Raw genomic sequence first — 22,798 nt, forward strand, 5'->3', positions numbered from 1 at the left:
TTCCTGTCGGCTGCGTTTGGTCTGCAGTAATCAGAGCGGTCCAAGGACGTGACGAAACGCCAGTCTCTCACACCGATGTAGATGGAACCGGGAGGAATAGGGTAGCAGCTTTCCGGTAACTAGATACTCTTCGGTCCTACACCAAAGCCTGGCACGTGGCTGTTGTTACAGCTGGATACTGTGAGGTCTGAGGTCACACCAATGGCCCTTTTGTACTGGATTTCATGAAATCCTTTTATCTGACTTGCATTTTGAAAGGCATCACTTTGTAGCACCATGCATTGGTCATTTGGGCACCGTGGTTCCTGAGTTATACAGATCTTCTCAATGTTGCCACCTTTCATTACACCCTCACAGATTCACATCGTTCCCAGCTCACACTGAACTCATCAGGATGGTCTGATTATAGGGACATTGTCAAGCTCACAATGGCAAGTGCAAGTTTTCCAAAATTCTAATTTTTGATGAGACTTTTCAGATTGTATCATTGGCCACTTCTTTAAAGTGACAGGCTCATGTCATTCAATTGAAAGAAAATGTCTGCAAAAACCCAAGACTGAGTGGCCACAGCTGGCGAAGTCAAGGCGAGCTCAGCAGTCTGGCACCCTGCGCTGTGCAGATGCCCGGTCCTACATCACAGGAGACAGCGAGGCTGGGGAGGCGGGCGATGGGCACACAGGCCTCTCTGCTGTTTGCAGCTTCTTGTGAGTCTATAATCATTTCACAAAGTTAGGACAGGAATGTGAAAATGGCTTTGGCCCACCCTGAGGACCACACTCTGGGAACTGCTGCTCCAAGGTGTCCCTCCGGATGCTGTATGTCCTTTGCACAGCTCCGCATGTCCTTGGCACCACTCATCTCATCTTCAGAGGTTCCCCATCTGCAGGAAGCCCTCTGTGACCCCCTCTGTGGCTCATAGAACTTGCAATCACATGCTCCTAGGCTCCTGCTTTATTTCCTGTGACCCGGATGCTCTGCCCTCTTTGCAGGGTCATCTGCTTCTTGAGGACAACGATGCTGTCCTACATACTTTGGAGTGACGGCTCAGTTAAGTGTTTGACTTGCACTGGATTATACACAGCTGTGTTATTATTAGTGTCAATAATAACACCTTCCGTGTATTAGACTGAGCGGCAGCTGGGATGTAGCCTCTCTGCTCTGATGCCACCCATTAGAAGATGCCACCTTTGGTGCCGCCCCCATTCCTCATTTAGCAGCCAGGCAGCCATCTCCTGAAGTATCACACAGGTTGTGCGGTGATTTCGAACAGAATTGAACCCTTGTTCGTTTATTGATGAGAAGAGTGATTTCCCTGGCATCAGCATGTGTCTTGCTTGCTCCACCGTGTGTGTCTTATTGGAACGTGCAGTCACAAGACATGGAGGCAGAGACATGTTTGGGATTTTATGCAGAGTGTGAGACTGTTGATGCTTTTATTTGGTATGAATATGCATGCCCTTTTCCGGGGTAAGACAGTGCTTCCCTCTCTGTTTCAGTGGTCGACAACAGTAGCAACTGGGCAGTGTGTGGGAAAAGTTCTGGAGTCATCTCCATGCCTGTGGTCGCTCAGGCAACGCACAGAGTCCACATGGAGGTGATGCCCCTGTTCGCGGGTTACCTGCCCCTTCCCGACGTCAGGCTCTTTAAGTACCTCCCACATCACTCTGCGCACTCCTCACAACTGGACGCCGGTAAGGACTCTGGTGCGGGGAGCAGGCCTGCTGACCACAGCATGTTCTCTGGGCCAGTGGAACCTAAAGCCCAAACCTGGGCAGGGTGACCAGCCTTGGGCAACTGCCCTGGAGCTCAGTCCTTTGAGGACTTGTGTGCTAGGTTCCTGTACGGGTTGCCTGAGTTAACACGCTGCTGCACTGAAGGTTGTCTTGGGAGGCTTGCTACTCCCCATGGTGGGTAAAGGCTCTGCGGCCGTGGCCTCATCTCACTTCCTGTGTGTTTTGCAGACAGCTGGATAGAAAACGACAGCCTGTCGGTGGACAAGCATGTGGATGACCAGCTGGACAGCAGCAGCATCAAGAGCAGGGGCAGCGTGCACTCGGCCGCCAGCAGTGAGCATAAAGGCTTGCCTATGCCCCGGCTGCAGGCGCTGCCGCCCGGCCAGGTCTTCAACTCCAGCACGGGCATGCAGATCCTGGTCATCCCCAGCAAAGATGACCATGTTCTGGAAGTCAGTGTCACATGACCACTCCTCCAGTTAACACGCCCAGACCCAGTGTGAATGCACTCCAAGGGATCCTACTCGATTGTCCTCCATTGTCATTCTAGCTCCAACCAGATCTGGGACTCTGCCTGGCCATGGAAGCATCAGAGCGTCTCCGTGTGCAGCCGGTCAGCTGAGTCCAACGTTAGGTTTGTGTTGTCAGTGGTGTAAGGTTACTTGTTCCTTGCTGGTGCCCCACAGTGCTGGCCCGGAGCCCACTTCCTCACCCCTCACTCCCTGCTCATGAAAGCTCTGCAGAGGGGTCTTTCACCCAGACAACCTCTGGTTCTTTTTCTTCTTCTTCTTCTTCTGGTTCTTTAGGGAGGTCTGTGTGTCTTCCAGAGAGGCACACGACAGGCCTTGCAGTCTTATCAGTAACACGTGTGTGCCTTTCTGGTCACACGGCCGCCCAATTTCTGGACCAGGTGGATTTGTCAGTCTCCTAAGGAGTAACACAGTCCTTTACCTCAGCTCATCTAGTTGTGCTTTTCTAGAAAAATACCCTTTTGGGGCAGGTGGGTGGGCTAATGGGTGGGGTGGGGAGGGAACAACCCCTTCTGTGCCTTGGGATGTCAAACTGGGCGGACCTGGAGCACCCATTACTGGAGCCATTTTAAAGGTACTTTAAGATAGAGCAGGGCCTAAGGAACAGTTCAGTGTTGAAGCAGCTTAGGAATAAATGTTTCTGGGACACTTTTTCCCTCATAATGTTGATTGAATATTATATGCACTTGAAATTAAAAATATATTTATTTTAATTGTCATATATGTGAGGGTTAATATGTTGTGTTTTCTCTCACCTTTAAACTTAAAGTCTTTACATCTAATTGTAACTGTAAAATCAATATTTTTCTTTTGCACCTTAAATCTTAGAAATTTAGAGGTTCCATTTAAGTGAAGATTAGAGGGGTCCTCTCAGTGCATTTCTAGTCTGGTTGTGGAAGGGGCGAAAGTCTTGGCATATTCTCTGCTGGTCCACTAAATTGCAGTTATATCATACCAATGGATTAATTTGCTTTCGGTTGTAAATTTAATTGTACATATGGTTGATTTATTATTTTTAAAAGTACAAATTAACTGAGGTAATGTTTATGTATAAGTTGCACCAAAAATCAAGGACAGAATAAATGCGTGTTTGTTTTTATTGGTGTGAAAGTCACAGCTTGTAAATAAGTGTTGTATGTATTAAACCTTTTCCACCTCTCCAAAGCAATGTATTTTTGTACATATGGAATAGAGAACTCTTAATTCACTAGGAAAGTGTGATCGGAATTGAACTTGAACAGATTAATGCAAGTGAGGGTGGGGCTTCATGTGAATAACCTCAAATGTGTAAGCCTTACAGAAATAGGAGCCTCCTGCAGCTGCTACTAGCCGGGGCTTGTCACCTGCTTGAGAGAGGCTGGTACTGGGGTAAAAGGTCAGATCAGTACATGTACAACACAGCAGTCTCATGGTTCTGTAGGTTGTCTGTATCAACTCACTCAACAAATGCAGGTGGTGTCATTTCTCCCCCATGTCTTCTTCGTTTATAGAAATTGGAGAAGTGTGTGAAGAAGATAAATATTTGTGTATTTAATTAAACTTTCCAGAAATTTATCTTCCTTATGACCATTTAAAACTAATAAACTTGGTCAACTTTTTAGGCAAATTAGAACTTCAGCATCTAATGATGGGTTAGGATTTCTAAAATACATTTGTTTTATTGTAAAAATTGATGATTGCCCTACAAAGGTCTACCAAGCCCTGTGAATGAAGAGATCTTTTGAGATTTGATTTGGCCAGAAAAGCTCTAATCCTCGTGGTCAGCCTTGGAGCCCAGGGGACAAATCCATGTGTAACTTTCCCCCTTCCTTCTGAAGGGGCAGTGTGATTCAATGGTGACCTTATTTCTGTTTGTGTCTGGGCTCTAATCCCAGGATGACATTCTCTAATTATAGAGAGGGGAAAAATGGAGGGGAAATCCAGATGTTTATGGCGGTTTCTTAATGTCTGAAAATTTAAGGAAATCAAATTTATCTCAGGTTTTGTTTTTTTACCCTAACCAAAAGATCTTTTACAATATAAATTACCATTTTGAAGGTACTTTAAGATAGAGTACCTCTGTTTTTTAAATTTTATTTTTGTTTTTTACACAAAGGAAGAATGTCACCTAAAACTTTATCTTTTTTTTTAACTGAAAGGCTTCACTTGGATTTTTGTGGTGTTTAAAATAAAATAAGGCTTATGGGTTTGAGACTAGCTGGTTTAGTTGATAAAGATGTAGCAGCTGTTAAATAATTATGAAGCCAGATTTAGAATATGCATCTTAAAAAAAAACAAAAAACAATATGCAGCTACTTTGCAAATATGTGTGGAAATGTAAATATTAGCAAAAGGAACAGAAAGTAAGTTATAATTTTGGTGAATTTCATGGGGTCTCCTATGATTGGAAAAATTATAACTCTTCTGATTCTAATGTGAAAATAGATGTATTTAATCTGAAAATGACTTCTACCTACAGTTCCATTGTCAGCACAGGCTGTAGTGGGTTGGATTTCTAAATTAGTAAGTCTTAGTTGATGAGGATAGATATCCTATAAAGAGTCAGTAGAGAAAATACACACAGACTTATATTCAAATTGTCTTTAGTGTTTAAAATAAGATTGTTATAAAATGAATTTAAACACTCCAGGTGTGTATATAAAATGAAACGTTAAATATTTTTTATTAAAGAATTAGGCTGACATAAACATTTCACTGTTAACTGTGATCTTTAAAATAAATCCTACATGATTTTAAAATTTGATTTTTTTTTTTCATGAAAATGTCCCTTCCTCTAAACTTACTCATTTCATACACCAAGCTATAAAACTAGAAGGCATTATTAATCAAATTTGCTGGGATTCTGTGACTGGAAAAGGTGACAAGTTGGTGACTTTGACACTGCAGGTATTAATTCCATTTTCAAGGTTTACTATGAAAGTCATTTTTCACATTATTCTGTAATATATTGTTAGACTAAAACCATTGTATTAAGACTGTTTAAAATGTAAGCATTTTAAATTCTGAAAATACACATTTTAAAAAGAAACTGCTGATTTGCATTTTGGTCTTTTCTGTGGGATGTGAAAATTGTGCAGAGTTAGAGTTTTCTTGTTTTTTCTCCCTTAACTTTGTTTCTGACTCTAAGCGTAGATTATTCGCTTGGGGGAACGTTAGGGATTTTTTTTCATAACTGATTACCCCGTAGCTCACAGGAACCAAGACAAGTGAGTTTCAGAGGTTTCAGTTTTTGTAGACTTATTTGCCAACCTAACATTTGACAAGGTTACTGCCTCTGTGATGCTTGGTAGTATCGCTAATAGTTTTTTCGGAAAAGTGTGGTTTTCAACTTATTCAGAGTCTCGTTCTTTTTGATTCTCCTTTCATAATCCAACGCTATTAAGTAAGCGTGAGGTCGGATCTTCTCACTTTCCTTCGTGCATGAAGGGTTCCCCTGGCCAGTAGGGACCAGCCCCACGCAAGCCCGCAAAGATCCAATGATCCAATCTTCCCCGAATGCGCCGGCCCTGCGCAGGCGCGCGACTCCAGGACGGCAGGGGGCGGGGCCCGAGGGCGGAGGCTCCACCTGTGGGCGGGGTCTAGGGCTGGGACTCCGCTCCGGGCGGCGCTGCGCCTCCGGGCCGCTGGGGGCGCTGTGGCGCGGGGCCGCGGTCCGGCCCGGAACTTGTCGCAAGCCGGCGGGCGGGGCAACGAGACTGGCGGCACACGTGCGGCGGCCGCGATGAAGTTCGCGTACCGGGTGAGCATGAACGCTGGTCGGCTGCTTGGGGAAGCGGAGGCGGGGGTGTCGGTGCCGGAGGCCTGCGGCGTGGGGGCCAGCGACCCAGGCCGGGGTGGGCTCGGCGTCCGGCAGCACCGTCTCCAGCGTAACCCGAGGGAGTCGGGCCGCGAGGACTCCCAGCGCCGCAGCGTCCTGGACCGGGAAGGAAGGCGGGCCGGGCCGGGGGCGGCGATGTGGGGCGGGTAGGCCGGCCCGGAGCTGAAATCCCGGTTCCCCGAGCCCCGTGGACGGGGAGGGGTGCAGGCGCAGGCGTCCATGACCTGTTGCCCAGCCCACCCACGTCACTCCGGTCCTCTTCCTCCGCGGCTCAGGACCATTGACCAGCGGCCGACCCGCTGATCGCATTTTCACTTGCGACATAAAGGAGGCAGGGGAAGCTGTTGTTCATATACACCGGCTGATCGTATGTTGCTTCCTTCTTCGCAGTGAGCTAAACCTGCCCGTTGTGGTTCTGGTAAAGCTCACGTGCAAAATACTGTGCTGCACGTGAGCATGTATCCAGAGCAGCATTTAGCAAGAACCCCCAGACTTGGAGACCCTTGTCTTACCCAACACTCCTCTGTGACCCAAACCCCGAAGGGCTTCGCTGCCCTGCCCCCTCCCGTATCCGGACGACGTGCAGGGGCGTCTCCATTCCTGGCATTACCTCCCGGGTTGGGACACCCTCACCTTCTGTGTGGAGTATCCCAGAAGCCTAAGCGGCTTCCCTGTTTCCCCTCTTGCCTCCGTGGTCATTGGAGTGGTTGTCAGAAAGTAGGAATTGGGCCAAAGCCGGTTTGGTTCAGTGGATAGAGCTTCGGCCTGTGGACTGAAGGGTCCCGGGTTCGATTCCGGTCAAGGGCATGTACCTCGGTTGCGGGCACATCCCCAGTGGGGGGTGTGCAGGAGGCGACTGATCGATGTTTCTCTCTCATCGATGTTTCTAACTCTCTATCCCTCTCCCTTCCTCTCTGTAAAAATCAATAAAATATATTTAAAAAAAAAAAAAGTAGGAATTGGGTCAGAGCATGCCTCTGCTTACAACCTTGGATCACCAGGCCCGTGGGCTCCCCGAGGTTCTCGGCCCTGCTGGCCTATTGCTCCCAATGCGTCCTGCCGGGTCTTCGTCCAGGTTCCAGCCCAGACGGCCCCTCCAAGAGCCCCTCCCTGAAATGCCCCTTCCTCTCCCACTGCTGGGGTTTGCTGTCTGCGCCTCGCCCCATGTCTAATGGTGCCTCCTTCGCCCTGCCTGCTGCACGTAGACCGTGAGGGCCTTGCGGGCAGAGGCCCTGCGCACAGAGATAACTCCAGGCCACACTCACGTTTGATGATTGGATAATGAATGAGTGAATAAATAGGATGCTGGCAGGCTCCTCCTGTGCTCAGGAAGCCTTGGACCCAAAGTGCACTTGGGGTGGGTGCCATTCCATTGTTGCAGCTTTTCTCCTCCTGAAACGAGGGCCCTGTTCTCTCCTCCTCCTGGCAGATACCTCCCGTCTGTGGAGGCTTCCCCAGTGCTCATGGTACCCTCAGCCACCTCCGTGGGAGCTCGGGCCCCTAGGGTTTGGGCTCACTTCTTCCTCTCTCTGGCTCAGGGCTGGCTGCGTAGGTGCCCAGTAAGTGTCCCAGGGGGTGACTGGAGGGACCCCGGGATGACCGGGGACCTTGTGGGGGCCCTGCACCGTCTTCTTGATCAGTTTTGTCACTTAGCCCTTTTCTGGAGTTGAGATTCTGTGTTTTCTTTGTATGAAGACAACTTTGTTTTCTTTCCAGTTTTCAAATTTGCTGGGGACAGTCTATCGGCGTGGAAACTTAAATTTTACATGTGATGGAAATTCTGTGATCAGTCCTGTGGGAAACAGAGTCACTGTATTTGACCTTAAAAAGTAAGTTCGTAACCCCTGGACAGTGGTTGGAGTATTGGCTCATGCACCGAAGGGTCTTGGGTTCGGGTCCTGGTCAAGAGCATGTACCTGGGTTGCAGGCTCGATCCCCAGCCCCTGTTGGGACACATTAGGAGGCAGCTGCTCAGTGTGTGTCTGTCTCTGTCTGTCTCTTCCCCCCCTCTCCATCCCTTCTCCTCTCTGTAAATATCAGTGGAAAAAATATCCTCTGGTGAGGATTAAAAAACAAAAGTATGAAGTTCATAACACCAAAATCATGTTAACAGCAGCAGTCATTATAGTTCTGCATGTAAAAATCAGCGGTGTTTTCCTTAACGTCCTCTTAATAGTACACCTGTTAACTCAGGCAGCCTGAGGCGGAGGCCACCGGATTACAGAGTGGATGGGTCCGCAGTGGAACTGGCCGGAGGAGTCCCAGTTTCTTCATTCTAGTGCCTCAGCTACACCCCATGTATCTAGGTTGTTACCTTCAAGGTACCACTCGCGTGTCACTGGGCTAAACTGGGAAAGGGTGCGAGGGCGTGGAAGCCGCCCTGGACGCCTCCCCGTCAGCGCAGTGCTTCTGTGTTTCTTCCTTAAGGGAAGGACCCCTGCATGGGCGCGCTGGGCAAGATCCTCTTGTTGCAGAGTCTGCCTGGGTTTCTCCCCCGGTCTGCAGGCCTCGGTGCCCCTGTCTGTAGGACGGGACAGTAGTACAAGCGTTCGCCTTTGCTATAGCGCCCAAGAGCAGTGCCTGCGCGGGGTGTGACCAGGGCTGGCTGCTGGCGTGGTTGTTACTGTCACTGTTTTGTTTCAGTGACATCTGAGAGGGGCTCTCTAAAGTAGCTGTCAAACACTCACTGAAGAAAAATTAGGAAATAAAATAAAAGAACAAAATTAGAATCTAACACAGTGGTTATTTGTTTTTGACATTACTTATTTTTCCATTTTTGTGCAGTTTCTGTAAAAACAGTTTTACGTGGATGTGCTGTCTTTGTGGTTAATCTCTCCTGTTAATCTCTCTTGTTTCCAGTCTTCTGACTTTATACATGTGTGGGGTTTGGATGTGCAGTCCTGGAAGCAAAACTGACCTTAAAAAGGCCACATTTTAGGTGTTTAATATGCTGTGGCACATGTTCTCCAGGGGTGTCTTCCTCTCCCTTTAGTGAGGAGCAAGGGTTTGCGGAGAGCTCTGGCCCCGGGGACAGGAGGGGTGTGTCGTGGGGCGGGTGACCTGGTGGTTCCGGCCTCCCCGTCTGACAGCGTGAGGCCACCTTCACGGCTCTGGTTTTTGTCTCTCAGCAACAAGTCCAACACCCTGCCCCTGACCACCCGGTACAATGTCAAGTGTGTGGGGCTGTCCCCAGATGGCCGACTCGCCATCATCGTCGATGAAGGTAACCACCAGTGACCAAGAGATAGGAGACAGTGGTGCAGGGTGGTGACGGATGGCACAGGTTGGGGGCGGGGGGCAGGTGTGGGCATCAGGGTGACACAAAGCCGACTCCAGGTCCTGTTGGGGTTATAGGCCCGCACCCTGGGGCCCGGTGTGGGGAGTGTGGAGTGGTGGGCATAGTCCTTGGCATCGAAGCGGGGCTGGGCTTCACGTGCTGGGAGCCCCCAGTTCAGCTGCAGGCCAGGTGTCACGGTGGCCACTCCCTTCCTTCCTGCAGGGGGCAACGCGCTGCTGGTCAGCCTGGTCTGCAGGTCCGTGCTCCACCGCTTCCACTTCAAGGGCTGCGTGCACAGCGTCTCCTTCTCCCCCGATGGCAGGTAAGGGCCTCCCGGCCCAGGACCGGCGCTGTCCAGGGCTGGAGCTGCCTGGTGCAGGCCTGGAGGGCTTTTTCCACTCAGGAGTCCCCGTGGGAGCCGGTGCTGTGCCTTGTGTTGGCAGCTCAGACAGTTCCTGAACCCAGTGATCCCGCCGGGTCCAGGCTCCTGCGGGGCTGCCCGCGCGGCCCCTCTGCTCCGCCTGCTCTGGGCTGGTGGGCACACGGCCTCCAGACCGTGGGGCTGTGAAGGAGCCACCAGCTTCGAAGTCGTCGTGAGGAGGCTGTGTGGGGCCAGGTTCAAGGCCCGAGGGGAAGGGGGCTTGTTCCCAGGCTGCTCAGACCTGGGCTGACCGGGATGTGCCGGGGAAGGGGCGGCTCCGGGCTCAGCTGCGAGCCTCACGTCCACACTGAGAAGCCCCCTAGCCAGCATCCGAGGTCCTGCCTGTCAGCAGGGCCAGTATCTTCCTCCGTCTTCCTCCCAGGGCTTTGGCGACTGGGCTGGTGGGAGGGAGCGCCTGCGGGGGATCTGCTCAGGGCAGCGGTGTGGCAGCCTCCCTGGCCGTCCGCCAGCCCTCCCTCCCCTGGTCCCCACGTGAGGCCGGCCCCCAGGTGCCTCGTCGGAGACTAACCTCCGAGCAGGTGGTCTGTGCTCCCAGGGCCCGAGCTGGCCTCAGGTCTGGCTGGTGTTGAATGTGGATAACTACCGGGACTACCGTTTCTGCCACAGGAAGTTCGTCATCACGAAAGGCAACATTGCTCAGATGTACCACGCCCCTGGGAAGAAGAGAGAGTTCAACGCCTTTGTCCTGGACAAAACCTACTTTGGGCCATACGATGAGACCACACACATTGACTGGACAGATGATTCCCGGTGAGGCCTGGGTGGGGGGGCCGGGGAGGCTGGGGGGCCAGAAAGGATGCCTGTAACCAGCCTCTTATTCGAGAAAGAGCGCCGGGTGACTGTTGTCACGCCCGTTTCGTTCTGAAATGGCCTCCTGAGCCCTGTGTGGGGCTGGGTGAGGGAGGGCGCCTGGTTGGAGTTAGATCCACGCTGCTTGGCATTGGTCACTGAAACCAGAGAGCAGGTCCGCCCTGGCGAGGGAAGCTGTAACCCAGCGCACTGGCCAGGTTCATGCCAGCACAGGCCTCGGGAGCCGTGGGCGGTGGGCGAGCGGGCAAGCCTTTCCCAGCCTGGGTGCCGGAGCGGCTGTGGCCCACCCTTTCATGGCCGCCATTCCTAACCATCCCAGAAGGCACCTGAGAGTGGCTGGCTTTTTCTCAGCTGCCTGTCGTTCTGCGTTCAGGGAGAGACGAAGTCTGGCGGTGGCTGCTGCTTTGTACATCGGACCAGTTGGCCTCAGTGGAGGGCGGGGGAGCGGGGACACAGTCCCCAGGCAGCATGTTGTGGGAGACAGCAGTCTCACGTTCCTGGGGGACAGGTCTATGGGGGAAGGGTGGGGAGCCTCGAGACCAGACCTTAACAGGCACCTGCGTCTGGCTCTGTCATTGCCATAAGCAGAGTTTGCCCCAATTGGGATCTTGGGGGGGGCGGGGGCGGGGCGGTTTCAGGGAGGCTTGAGCTGACTCCCCAAGCAACACCCAATGGGCTCTGTGATCAGCTCTTGGGACTTCTCTGGCTGACCCTGTGAGGGCCTACTTTTCGAGGAAGAACAGTGACACGTGTCCACCAAGGCTCCAGGAGACACACAGATGGATGTAGCCAACACCCTGACCTGTCCCTGCTAGTCACCCTGGGGCTATGGTTCTCAACCTTCTGGCCCTTTAAATACAGTTCCTCATGTTGTGACCCAACCATAAAATTATTTTCGTTGCTACTTCATAACTGTAATGTTGCTACTGTTATGAATCGTCATGTAAATACCTGATAATGCAGGATGGTCTTAGGTGACCCCTGTGAAAGGGTCGTTCAACTGCCAAAGGAGTCGCGACCCACAGGTTGAGAACCGCTGCCCTGGGGTGTCTCCACTGTGCTTGGGGCAGTGCTCAGCTGGGAGCCCTGGGGATGAGCCATTTCCTCTTTCCAGGTGCTTTGCGGTCGGGAGCAAAGACATGTCCACGTGGGTGTTTGGGGCCGAGCGCTGGGACAACCTCATCTACTACGCTCTGGGCGGACACAAGGACACCATCGTGGCCTGCTTCTTTGAATCCAACAGCCTAGACGTATGTCCCTGCACCCAGACCCCTAGCCCCACAGTCTCGGGTCACGCCCCTGTCGATGTAGGTGCCCCCTCCCCTGCTTCCTCCCAGGTCAGTTGGGGAGTCATGGGTGGCTGTTGGCTGCCCGTTAGGAATCATCTCTCTGGTGCATGGGGGAGGCTTTGTGGGACAGGTAAACAGAGTTCTTGTCAAGCTGCCTGTGGATGGTGTGGGCCTGGGGTCAGGGTAACCAATGCCCACCTGTGTGCTCCCACTTGCAGCTCTACACGCTCAGCCAGGACGGAGCCCTGTGTGTGTGGCAGTGTGACACCCCCCCTGAGGGCCTGAGGCTGAAAGCCCCCACGGGCTGGAAGGCAGACCTGCTGCAGAGGGAAGAGGAGGAGGAGGAGGAGGAGGAGGAGGAGCGGGAGACCACCATCCGCGGGAAAGCCACGCCGGCCTCGGAAGAGCAGCAGGGCAAAGTGAAGTACTCCCGGCTGGCCAAGTAGGTCTCCCGTCCACAGAGGAGGGCTGGGGGGGGCCTCGTACCCTCTCGGGCTGGAGTGGGCTCTTGCCTCAGAAGGGTCCCTGGCGGGGGGTGGGGGTAGGGGGGGGTGTTACGGGGTGAGGACCCAGAGGCACAGAACAGATGCTCATCGTAGGCCCGTCATGGGGAGTCCAGGCACGGGCACCAGCTGAGAGGCTCCTTGGGTCCCAGGCGCAGGGAGGCTCGGAATGGAGAGCTGAGGGCGGGAGGGAATAGGGGACTCAAGGCAGGACAGCGAGGGCCGGCTTCCCGAGGGCCCACATGGAGCGGGCGCTCTGGCCTCCCGTCCCAGGCGGGGCTGTGAGACCAGCCTGGCTCTCTGGTCCTTCCAACTCTGCTGTCCCCTGTACTTAGGTACTTTTTCAACAAAGAAGGAGATTTTAACAATCTGACAGCTGCAGCTTATCACAAGAAGATCCATCTCTTGGTCACTGGTTTTGCTTCTGGAATCTTCCACCTTCACGAGCTCCCGGAGTTCAACCTCATCCACTCCCTGAGGTGGGTGCCTCTGCTTTCTGGTGGGCGTGGCTTATGCACTTGCAGGTCTGAGGGGCTAGTGGCAGGGACCAGGTGAGGCCATGCTGTGCCTGCCCTGGTCTCGGCCCTGCAGTGGCCCCAGGCCTGGTGGCCGCACGGGCGGCTTCCCAGGACACCTGGCTTCATCTCCGTCCTGGCCGGGTGCTCGGAGGAGTGCAGGGGAGGCAGATGTTCCCTTCCCCGGGCTTTGGTTCCACGTGTGGGTCTCAGCTTTTCCCCCCCTTCTGTTCTGTATCTTCGGAACATAGAGGAAGTTAAAATGCCTGCTCCACAAAACTATGCACCTTCAGGGACTGGAAGGCAGGGCAGCGCTCTGGGGCTGCCAGGGCTTTTGCATTGGGCTGTTGACTCTGAGAGAGAGTGGGTAGGAAGTGTGTAGGCTGGAGGGGCCGGCTGTGGTCTCTGATGGCAAGCTGGACCCCGAGGGTGGGGACAGGAGGCGCTGTACTCACGGAGTCCTGCTTTCTGCTCAGCATCTCAGATCAGAGGATCGAGTCTGTCGCCATCAATAGCTCCGGGGACTGGATCGCCTTGGGCTGCTCAGGTGCGTCTTCCTGCCCGATGGTGTGAGAACAAGGAGCTTCTGCTCTGGGACACCTGCGAGTGGTCCCACCTCGGTCCCGGACCCTCCGGGGACTGGGAGACGCTGTGAGCAGAGGGGGCAGCGGTGGCTCTGGTGAAGGAGCAGTCAGTGAAACTTCCAGAACGGGTTTCTCTGGCGGGCTGAGTATGGGGCCACTCTGCACCCTGGGGACTCAGGAGGTGGGTGTGTCTGCGCTTGGTCCCCTCACGCAGGTGGAAGGTGATGGCGGCACCTGCCTCAGAGTAGGATAGGCACTCAGGGTGCCAGCGTGAGCCAGGGCCAGATACCCCCCTGCCCCCCCCCCTCCCTAATCTCACGAGCAATCAGTGCCTTCGTCTGCCCACGGGGCAGGGGGTTGGGATCAGGTCCTCAGCCCCACCCTGTGCCCTCAGGCCTGGGCCAGCTGCTGGTGTGGGAGTGGCAGAGCGAGTCCTACGTGCTCAAGCAGCAGGGCCACTTCAACAGCATGGTGTCCCTGGCGTACTCGCCTGACGGGCAGTACATCGTGACCGGCGGGGATGACGGCAAGGTGGGCTGGTCAGCGGGGAGGGAGCATGGCCCGATGGGAGGAGGTGTGGGGTCCTGCCCCTGTCCTCAGGCTGGGCATATTGGGTCACCGAGGCCCTGGGCGAGGCCCCAGCTGTGGGGTTCATCCCAGGGCTTGCAGGCCCACTCACCTCATCTGGGCTCAGGAAAAGGCATTTATGAACTTACCCGGATCTGAGTGGAGTGGGTTCAGGTGTCTTTCCCTGATTTGAGCTTGGGCTCCCACACGTGTAGCTACTTGGCTGAGGGGTGTTTGGTGCTACCAACCACCATCTGACGCTGCACTTCCCAGGGTGACACGGCCCCCTACAATCCCCCAGCCCTCCCTCATGGGAGGAGGTGGGCAGGCGGTGTCCACACGGGATTTGTGCGTGCATGTGTGTGTGAGAGAGTGAGCCCAAACCGGGGCCCGCCGGCTCCTCACTCCCCACACAGGTCAAGGTGTGGAACACCCTCAGTGGCTTCTGCTTCATCACTTTTACGGAGCACTCGAGCGGCGTCACCGGCGTGACCTTCACTGCCACTGGCTACGTCATTGTGACCTCTTCCATGGACGGGACTGTGCGGGCCTTTGACCTTCACAGGTGACTTTTCTGCTCAGTCTGGCTCAAAGCAGGCTGTTCCTCTGTTGGGCTGTGAGAGTGAGGCTGAGGGTTCTGGGATTGTCGGGCAGCCTGTGGTGTGGACAGAGGCTCGGGATGGAGCCACGGCATTCAGGCCCCGGAACACACGGGCGGCAGGGGCCTCGGCGGGCGATGTCAGCTGGGCCTCTCTCTTCGCGGCAGGTACCGGAACTTCCGCACCTTCACGTCCCCGAGGCCCACCCAGTTCTCCTGCGTGGCGGTGGACTCCAGCGGGGAGATCGTCTGTGCCGGGGCGCAGGACTCCTTCGAGATCTTTATCTGGTCCATGCAGACAGGCAGGCTGCTGGAGGTAAGGCTGCTCGTCCCAGGAGCTGTGCTCCAGAGGGACGGGTGGTGCAGGAGGGGCAGGGGTCACTGTTGACTCCAGGTTTCTGGCCTCGCCTCCCGCTTTCCTCACCCCACAGCCGTGAGCACTCAGAAGGGTCGTGTCTCAGCAGCCACAGCATCGGTGCTCCCTTGTCCGGCGTGGATCCACCCGCCACGCTCATCTCTCAAACCTCCTTTATGAACTGTCGTAGGTCCTGTCCGGCCACGAGGGGCCCATCAGCGGTCTGTGTTTCAACCCGATGAAGTCGATCCTGGCCAGCGCCTCCTGGGATAAGACAGTGCGCCTGTGGGACATGGTGGACAGCTGGAGGACCACCGAGACGCTGGCTCTGACCTCCGATGGTGAGCTGCACGTGGGGTGAGCGGGCGGAAGTCGTGGCCCAGGGTGGGAAGGCCTGGTCTCAGTGCTGGTCCTGCCCGGCTCAGCTGTGTGTGGATGTAAGCCCAGGACTCCCACGGGCCCCACAGCCGTCGGGGTTGGCAGCCCAGTCGTGTCACTTTGCACTGGGCTCCCCCCTAAGAGAGTGAGCGGGCCCCGGCTGTAGATTCCTGCCACTTCTGCCCTGGCCGGTAGGTTAACTCTTGTCCACCGAAAGCAGTAGGTGCAGGGGCCCCACGGCAGGCTGGGTGGACCCTGCCACCCCGAGTCCCACCACCTGTGCTTGTGCATGAAGTTGCCCCATGTACAGCCAGCGGAGTGTGGACGTCTCATCTGTGGCTGCTTTCCCTGTGGCAGCGGAGTTGATTGGTCACAGCAGAGACTAGACTGTGTGCTGTCTGGCCTGCATAGAACACATCTGCCAACTCCAGGTCGCTGGGGGCTTCTCTGCTTCCTGCCCACCACCTGCCTCTGGTTCAGTCTCTTACTAGCCGGCCTCTGGTATCTTTATGTGGCCTCCACACTGACCTCCATCCCCAGGTAGTCTGTTTCCCGTCTGTCCTGCAATCCCATCAGGGCAACCTTTGCCGTGACCTCTGTGTGACTCCCCTGTGCCCTCCCACCAGGCTCGTCCTGCTTAGTCCTCCCTGTACCAACTATGGCCAAGTCTGGGCCCCCTTGCCCCACTGCACTGGGGCCCTGTCTGCACATGTAGCTGTGGTTGTGAGCTGTTGGTGCTGAGGCCTGGCCCTTCCTACTGGGGTGGAGCATCTCAGGGAGAGCTTGTGTGTCCCCATCCCCGCCCCGCCCAGGCCCATCCCTCAGGGAGCTGGTAATGAGGGCAGCGAGGGTGTGGCCCGTCTGCTGGAGCCTGGATCTTCCTCAGGCTCTGATTCTCCATCTCTCTTCAGCTCTGGCTGTGACCTATCGACCCGACGGTGCAGAGCTGGCTGTGGCCACGCTGAACGCACAGATCACCTTCTGGGACCCTGAGAACGCCGTGCAGACGGGCTCCATCGAGGGCAGGCACGACCTCAAGACGGGCAGGAAGGAGCTGGACAAGATCACCGCCAAGCACTCGGCCAAGGGGAAGTGAGTGCCGTGCTGGGGGCAGGGCGTCTTTCACCCGGGGCGTGCGCCTGGAGCCCAGGAGCCTGCTCAGCAGAGGGGACTCTGCCCCTCATCCTCCAGAGGGGCACTGAGCCTGTGTTGGGGTTCTGTGGGTTAGATCGCAGTGTCCCCCACTTAGGCCGTGTGAGCGGCGCTGCTCTGAGCACTCGGGGCTGGTTGGTGTGGATACCTGTTCGGCCCTCGCCATGGAGATGCTGGGTGACTTGGGGTGACACTCACTTCTGAGGAACTGCCGGATGGTTTTCCAAAGACTCAGCACCATGTCCCTTGCCCCCCAGCCGTGTGGGCGGGTTCCGATTCCCCCACACCCTCACCAACACGGTGCTGTTGACGTTTTACATCGCAGCCGCTCTGGTGTGAGGTGCTGCAGTTTGAGGACGTGTTCACCACAGAGCACAGCACGCTCACTTCTCCGCACCAGATGGCAAAACTCGTGGTTTTGATTTGCATTTCTCTGAGGACTGATATTGTTGAGCATCTTTTCATGGGTGGGTTGGGTTGGATCGTCAGCTTTGGATAAATGTGTCTCCAGAGCATTGGCCCATTTTAATTGGCGTCAATGAGTCTTTCTCATTTGAATTGTAAGAATGCATATATTCAAGATACAACGAGAGACTTATCAGATAATGACTTGCAGATATTTTTCCTATTCTGTGGGTTGTCTTCACTTTCTTGATGATGTCCTTTGAAGCACAGAGGTTTTTAATTTTGAAGACATCCATTTCCTTCTGACTTCACAAGGACACGACCTGATTTGAGCCACATGGTCCTTTTGTGTTGAGGTTGTGCCTCCCAGGAGGCTGCAGCCCATGCCCGACACTGAGGGGAACGGGACTGCAGGGTTAGTGTGCTGTGCGTGCAGAGTTAGGGACCTGTGGGTGCAGGGTTAGAGTCGTGTGGGTGTCTAGGCAGTGAGCCGAGGAGGCTGCTGGGGAACATGTGGGAGGACCACACGTCACAGTCCCCGAGTGGTGACTAAGTCCGAGTCCCCTGCGCTGCAGGGCCTTCACCACTCTGTGCTACTCCGCGGACGGCCAGAGTGTCCTGGCAGGAGGGATGTCCAAGTTCGTGTGCATCTACCACATCAGGGAGCAGATTCTCAGGAAGAAGTTTGAGATCTCTTGCAACCTGTCGCTGGACGCCATGGAGGTGAGCGAGCAGCCAGTGCTCCACAGCACAGCTCTGCGGGCTTCTCAGGACCCGGTGTGGAGCGGGGCTGGGCTGTGGGGTGAGGGCACGGGATGGCCAGGATGGGCCTGGCAGTCTGAGGGAGCAGACCCCCGTGCTCGTCCCCCTCACAGAGACCCCTGGGGGTCCTCTGAAGGTTGAGTTAGAGAATCCAGCCCCCTTGTGGCAGCAGGGACTCCTGCCCAGCAGCACTAGGCTCTGAGGGAGGTTCTGCCGTGAAACTGGCTTGTTGCTGTCTCTCCTCAGGGGCCTTGTGTCCTGTGCATGCCCTAGACAGGGCTGGGTTTCCTTAAGTGTTACACACACAGCAAAGAGGGGGAGGCGTGCTCCCCTCCCCCACCTCTTACAGAGATACCTGGGTTTAACTCTTGTAGGAATTTTTGAACCGAAGGAAAATGACAGAGTTTGGCAACCTGGCGCTAATTGATCAAGATGCCGGGGAGGAGAACGGAGTCGCGATTCCATTGCCCGGCGTAAGGAAAGGTGAGCAGAGGGTCCTTCATGTCCCCGTGGACTCTGCCACAGCAGGCCGCCCTGCTCACCTGCTTGTCCTGGGCAGCAGCAGTTTTACTCCCTTGGCATTGCTGCCGTGGTTCATGTCTGAAAACTCACTGCGCACGTGTGGTGTCTGCTGGAGGCCTGGCTGCGGGGAGCTCCCTGTGACTTGCTGCACAGCTGCGTCCTCCTCACCTCTGGGCCTCGCCCCCCATATGGGGCAAAGGACTTCAGTGTTGGGGAGTCTAGGAGGCCCGAGGGGTACATGTGCCTCACAGGGACAGGGCAGCAGACTTGGGTCCCATCAAGAAGGGACATTTATCTGCCAGAAAGCCCATATGTCGCATGATATTGCAGCAGCTGGCCTGGGCCCGGTTCGTTCTAGCCCTGGCTTATGCCCACTCCGGCACCCGAGGCCCGCCCTGCACTTGGGGAGCGAGGGCACCTTAGCTGGCTGGGTGACCGGGAGGATCAAATGAGCCGATGCCGGTTCTAGAGCAGCTCCATGCACCACAGAGCACCGTACGCTCACTTCTCTGCACCAGGTGGCAACAGGCCTGCGCTGACCACGTCCTCCAGACCCTCGGGCTGAGTGTGGCTCCACCTGCCCGGGCGCTTTGTCACCACTCCGGGGGTGTTGCTGTTGGCACTGAGTGTAGACAGACCAGGGGTCTGTAGACCCGCAAGGACCTGGCTCCAAACGTCGGTCACCCGAGGTTGAGCGCTCCCGGCAGTGTCTTGCGGGGTGGGGCACGCATGGAACGTAGCCCTCCAGGAAGGGCTCCAGGCAGCCGAGGGCTGAGCAGTGAGGAGACAGACTTTTCCCAGGTCACCTTTGAGTTGTGGAGTTTCCTACTATGAGAATGTGTTGCCCTTTACAAAGCAAATTTGAAAACAATGTGCCTGAAAGGATTCATGTGACAATACCCAGGAAGGATGGGCCTCCACTCAGACCTGCCTGGTGTAGTCATGTGGCTTGTGCACGGCTCCAAGTTCCCGGCTGATGGACAGGTGGAGGCGGAACCAGCCTGCCTCTTCCCAGAACTAATAAGTGGTTGGCTGGCCAGTCCACATGCACACTGCTGGTTCGTGCAGGTCTGAGGTGCCACCTCAGGGCTCACCTGCCACATCTGCGAATAGGGCTGGAGGGCCAGGGACAGGACTGCCACCCGGGCCAGTGAAGTGACTCACCTGATGAGGGATATGTTGCCCTGTAACTGAGTGGTTCCTTTTGATTTCCAGGTGACATGAGCTCTCGTCACTTCAAACCGGAAATCAGGGTGACTTCACTCCGCTTCTCTCCCACAGGTGAGCCAAGCAGAGCATTGTTGGTGCTGGAAGGCGGGTCCGGCATGGACCCACACTCTGCACAAAGCCTCTGCTCCCAGGGACAATGCTGGTCTCAGTTTCTGACTAGCTCTGTCTGAGCTGCACTGTCCCCCATGCATTAGGTATGGTCATCTTTGTCCTGTCTGGAGGTTGGCTATGAAAGCTGTGACCTCAGACAGGCTGGGCTTAGGGACAGGGAGGCAGACACCTGCTCTGAGCACCCTCCACATGTGCCAATTGGGACCATGCTGGAGGCCGCCGCCTCGTCTACCATCAAGTATCTTGCTCCTCTACCCTGCCCCCGGCCCCAAGAGTGTCTAGCAGACTGCCTCTGGCAGCTGTGGGGAGGGGTCAGTACCCCCAGGGCCTGGGGCCATTATGTGTGTGCAGTGTGCAGACCAGAACATGACAGGGTTGTGGTGGGCTTGTCTTTACTAGCTGATAGCTGACACTCCAGCGTGGAGTGGTGACAAGGACAGTAAGGTGCAGAGCAGCGCCTGGCATGGTACCACTGTGAGCCAGGGGTGCCAACCACAGCCGAGAGGCAGGTCTGGTGGCCACCTGTTTTTTAAGTTGAACTTTCACAGACCAGCCATGCCAGTTCGTTTGCCCTTTTGTCTGGGCATGTGGTGGAGTTGAGACATTGCTGCAGAGACCACATGGCCTGCAAAGTTGGAAGTATCTGCTGCCCTTGCCAGGCAATTCTGCCAGGCCTGCCAGTGTGAACAAGGCGGGAGCACCTATGTGTCTGCTGCCACTGCGCGGTGCGGGAGGACGGCTGGCCCAGTGACCGGGTGCTCCTCCCAGAGGACCTGGCGGCCGGGGCAGGAGCCAGAGGAAGACATCCCCGTGCTCCTTCCTGTGCTGCTGCCTCAGGGCCCGCGCACTGTGTTCAGTGCCTGCTCCTTAAAATAAGTGAGGAAACATGCGCATAAGGGGCTAGGAGCCGTGTGACTGCTTCATTTCGCAGGGCGCTGTTGGGCAGCCACCACCACTGAGGGGCTCCTCATCTACTCTCTGGACACCCAGATGCTCTTTGACCCCTTTGAGCTGGACACCAGCGTCACCCCTGGGCGGATCCGGGCAGCACTGCGCCAGAGGGACTTCACCAGGGCCATCCTGATGGCCGTCCGGCTCAACGAGAAGAAGCTGCTGCAGGAGACCCTGGAGTCGGTGCCCTGGGATGAGAGTGAGCGCCAGGCCCGGCTGGGGGGGGGGGGGGGGGGGGGGAGGGGGCGGGGAGCTGCCAGGACCCTGCACCCACAGCTGCTGGTCGGGGCTCTCTGGTTCTGTGCACGTACAGAAAGGGCATAAGCTGTAATCGGCTTTTCTCCTGGTTTGAGTTCTTGGCAGAGTCAGCGTGGGTTTCCTTCTCTCTTACAGTTGACGTTATCAGCTCCTCCCTCCCCGAGTTGTACGTGGAGAAAGTGCTTGAGTTTTTGGCTTCATCCTTTGAAGTGTCTCGCCATCTGGAATTCTACCTCATATGGACTCAGAAATTGCTCATGGCGCATGGACAGAAGCTGAAGTCCAGGTATGATGTGCTGACCTGCTCATTCGTCCGTGACTCCTGTCACAGCTGATCTTTGCATATCAAAGGGGAAACTTTGCATGCAAGCATGGCGTGAATTGGTCTTGACGTGGATGCACAGCATGAGGTGAGGGCTTTGCATGCGTGTGTGGTGTGACGTGAGGCCTTCAGACGCCCATACACCACGAAGGGGGGCCTTTCATAGCTGCGGAGCTGAGGGAAGTCTCCTTTCCAGAGCAGGGAAGCTGCTGCCGGCAGTTCAGTTCCTTCAGAAGAGCATCCAGCGGCACTTGGACGACGTTTCCAAACTGTACGTTTTGCCAGCGTCGGTGGGCTGGGTGGGGGTTGTATCATCGCCAGCTGGACCACAGCAGGGTCTGCTCCCAGTGTCACCTCATTCGGGGACAGAACGTACCATATGGCTGGGTATCGTCAGGGTCACAGAGAGGTGGTGGGTGCCGGTGAACCCGCGTTTCTGGCAAAATAGAAGTCACTCCTGCTTTCACTAACGTGACCCCCGCACTTTCACAGCTGCGACTGGAACCGCTATAACATTCAGTACGCTCTGGCAGTTTCCAAGCAGCGGGGCATGAAACGCCCCTCGGAGCCGCTGGGAAGTGAGGAGGAAGCGGATGCGTCTGATGATGAGGACGGTCTGCACCTGCTCGGTGGAGGACATGGGGATGGGGACGACGGGGACACACTGTTGGTGTAAAGCCGGCGCCTTGCAGCCCGGCTCATTTCGGTTAAGGCCGTAGAAGAAAGAGAACCACGGTTGTCTGGTCCCAGGAAGTGAGTGGAGGGCCATCGGGAGCTGTGGAACCATCACTGAGGACTCGCTCTTTGTGCAAGAACGAAGCATCAGAGCAAGCTGACCGGTCCCTGGTCAGCACGGGCTTGGCACACAGGGCCCAGGACCTGATGGTATGAATAAGAAAGTGCTGGGCGTCTGCTATTGCAAATGCCTTTTCGAGAGGCAAATAGGTTCATATTTATAGACTCATGAACTTTGTATGAAAGTTATTTATATTTTTAATAAGAAGTGTTAATGGTACATTTAGGGATGAAAAAGATGGGATTTTCTAAAATGTAAATATGGATTAAGTCTAAACTCTGAATTAAAATGTTTATAATGTATCATGAGTGTAATTGTCATGCAGGGGAGTCAGGCCACCCACCCACTGGCACCTCCATGCCAGGGGAACAGGTGAGCAGGACAGGTGGACCGCCCGCCACGCCCAGCCTTCATGGCCCCCAGCCTAGGCTGCCTACCCCATAATCTTCCCATAGGGTCTGGGCAGAGAGCAGCTGCTTGATCTGACCGTGGAGAAGGACCAGACGGGCCTCCTGAGGAGCTCGGAGACCTGATGTGCCAGCTCTGCCCTGTGTGTCCCTTGGGAGGCGGCCCTGAGAGTAGCTTGGACCAGCTTCACCACAGCCAGGTGCTGGGTCCCCCTCGCTGGTAGCAACAGCTTCAGGTGCAGCACTTTCCCAAGAGTGCGGGATGGTGTCCTGGGCCCCACCCCGTCGCTTATCAGGTGCGGCCTACAAGTCACTGGACAGCCCGGCTCTCCTGTGCTCCTCAAAGTGGATACCTGCCCACCTCCCGAGGCTCATGTGAGGCCTGCCTGGACAGGTGGGGGTAGTGCATATGACACCTGGTGCTCCAGTATCTGCCACCACCACCATCCAACGGGAACGCCCTCCGCGGCCGGCCCATGCCTGC

The 22,798-nt window shown here is 55.4% G+C and overlaps 2 protein-coding genes across 2 annotated transcripts in view; both read left to right on the forward strand.

Annotated features, from left to right (window-relative positions):
• TRAPPC10 (trafficking protein particle complex subunit 10) overlaps positions 1–2,200 on the forward strand; it is a gene marked incomplete at its 3' end in the record, with an annotated part of 75,652 nt that extends 73,452 nt beyond the window's left edge. The window contains exons 22-23 of the mRNA XM_081088026.1: positions 1,497–1,691; positions 1,962–2,200. Of these exons, the coding sequence (XP_080944152.1) occupies positions 1,497–1,691; positions 1,962–2,200 (434 nt within the window). The remainder of the gene's footprint in view (positions 1–1,496; positions 1,692–1,961) is intronic.
• A 3,745-nt stretch (positions 2,201–5,945) lies between these two features.
• PWP2 (PWP2 small subunit processome component) lies at positions 5,946–22,209 on the forward strand. The gene is made up of 21 exons (XM_081088386.1): positions 5,946–6,002; positions 7,797–7,909; positions 9,209–9,303; positions 9,580–9,679; positions 10,406–10,549; positions 11,724–11,859; positions 12,117–12,340; positions 12,737–12,880; positions 13,393–13,463; positions 13,895–14,031; positions 14,484–14,632; positions 14,834–14,981; positions 15,211–15,361; positions 16,310–16,490; positions 17,531–17,678; positions 18,092–18,200; positions 19,455–19,520; positions 20,512–20,730; positions 20,925–21,075; positions 21,308–21,382; positions 21,604–22,209. Exons 1-21 carry the CDS (start codon positions 5,985–5,987, stop codon positions 21,785–21,787), a joined length of 2,763 nt encoding a protein of 920 aa, XP_080944512.1. The 5' UTR covers positions 5,946–5,984; the 3' UTR covers positions 21,788–22,209.
• The last annotated feature ends 589 nt before the right edge of the window (positions 22,210–22,798 follow it).

Source organism: Myotis nattereri (genome assembly GCF_964212035.1).
Source record: "Myotis nattereri genome assembly, chromosome: 3".
Taxonomy (NCBI): domain Eukaryota; kingdom Metazoa; phylum Chordata; class Mammalia; order Chiroptera; family Vespertilionidae; genus Myotis; species Myotis nattereri.

Bases quoted from the DNA above. Each gene is read 5' to 3' on its own strand.
- PWP2 (XM_081088386.1), top strand. The intron at 9,304-9,579 runs GTAACCACCAGT...TCCTTCCTGCAG, and splicing joins CGCCATCATCGTCGATGAAG to GGGGCAACGCGCTGCTGGTC. The intron at 17,679-18,091 runs GTGAGCGAGCAG...TAACTCTTGTAG, and splicing joins TGTCGCTGGACGCCATGGAG to GAATTTTTGAACCGAAGGAA.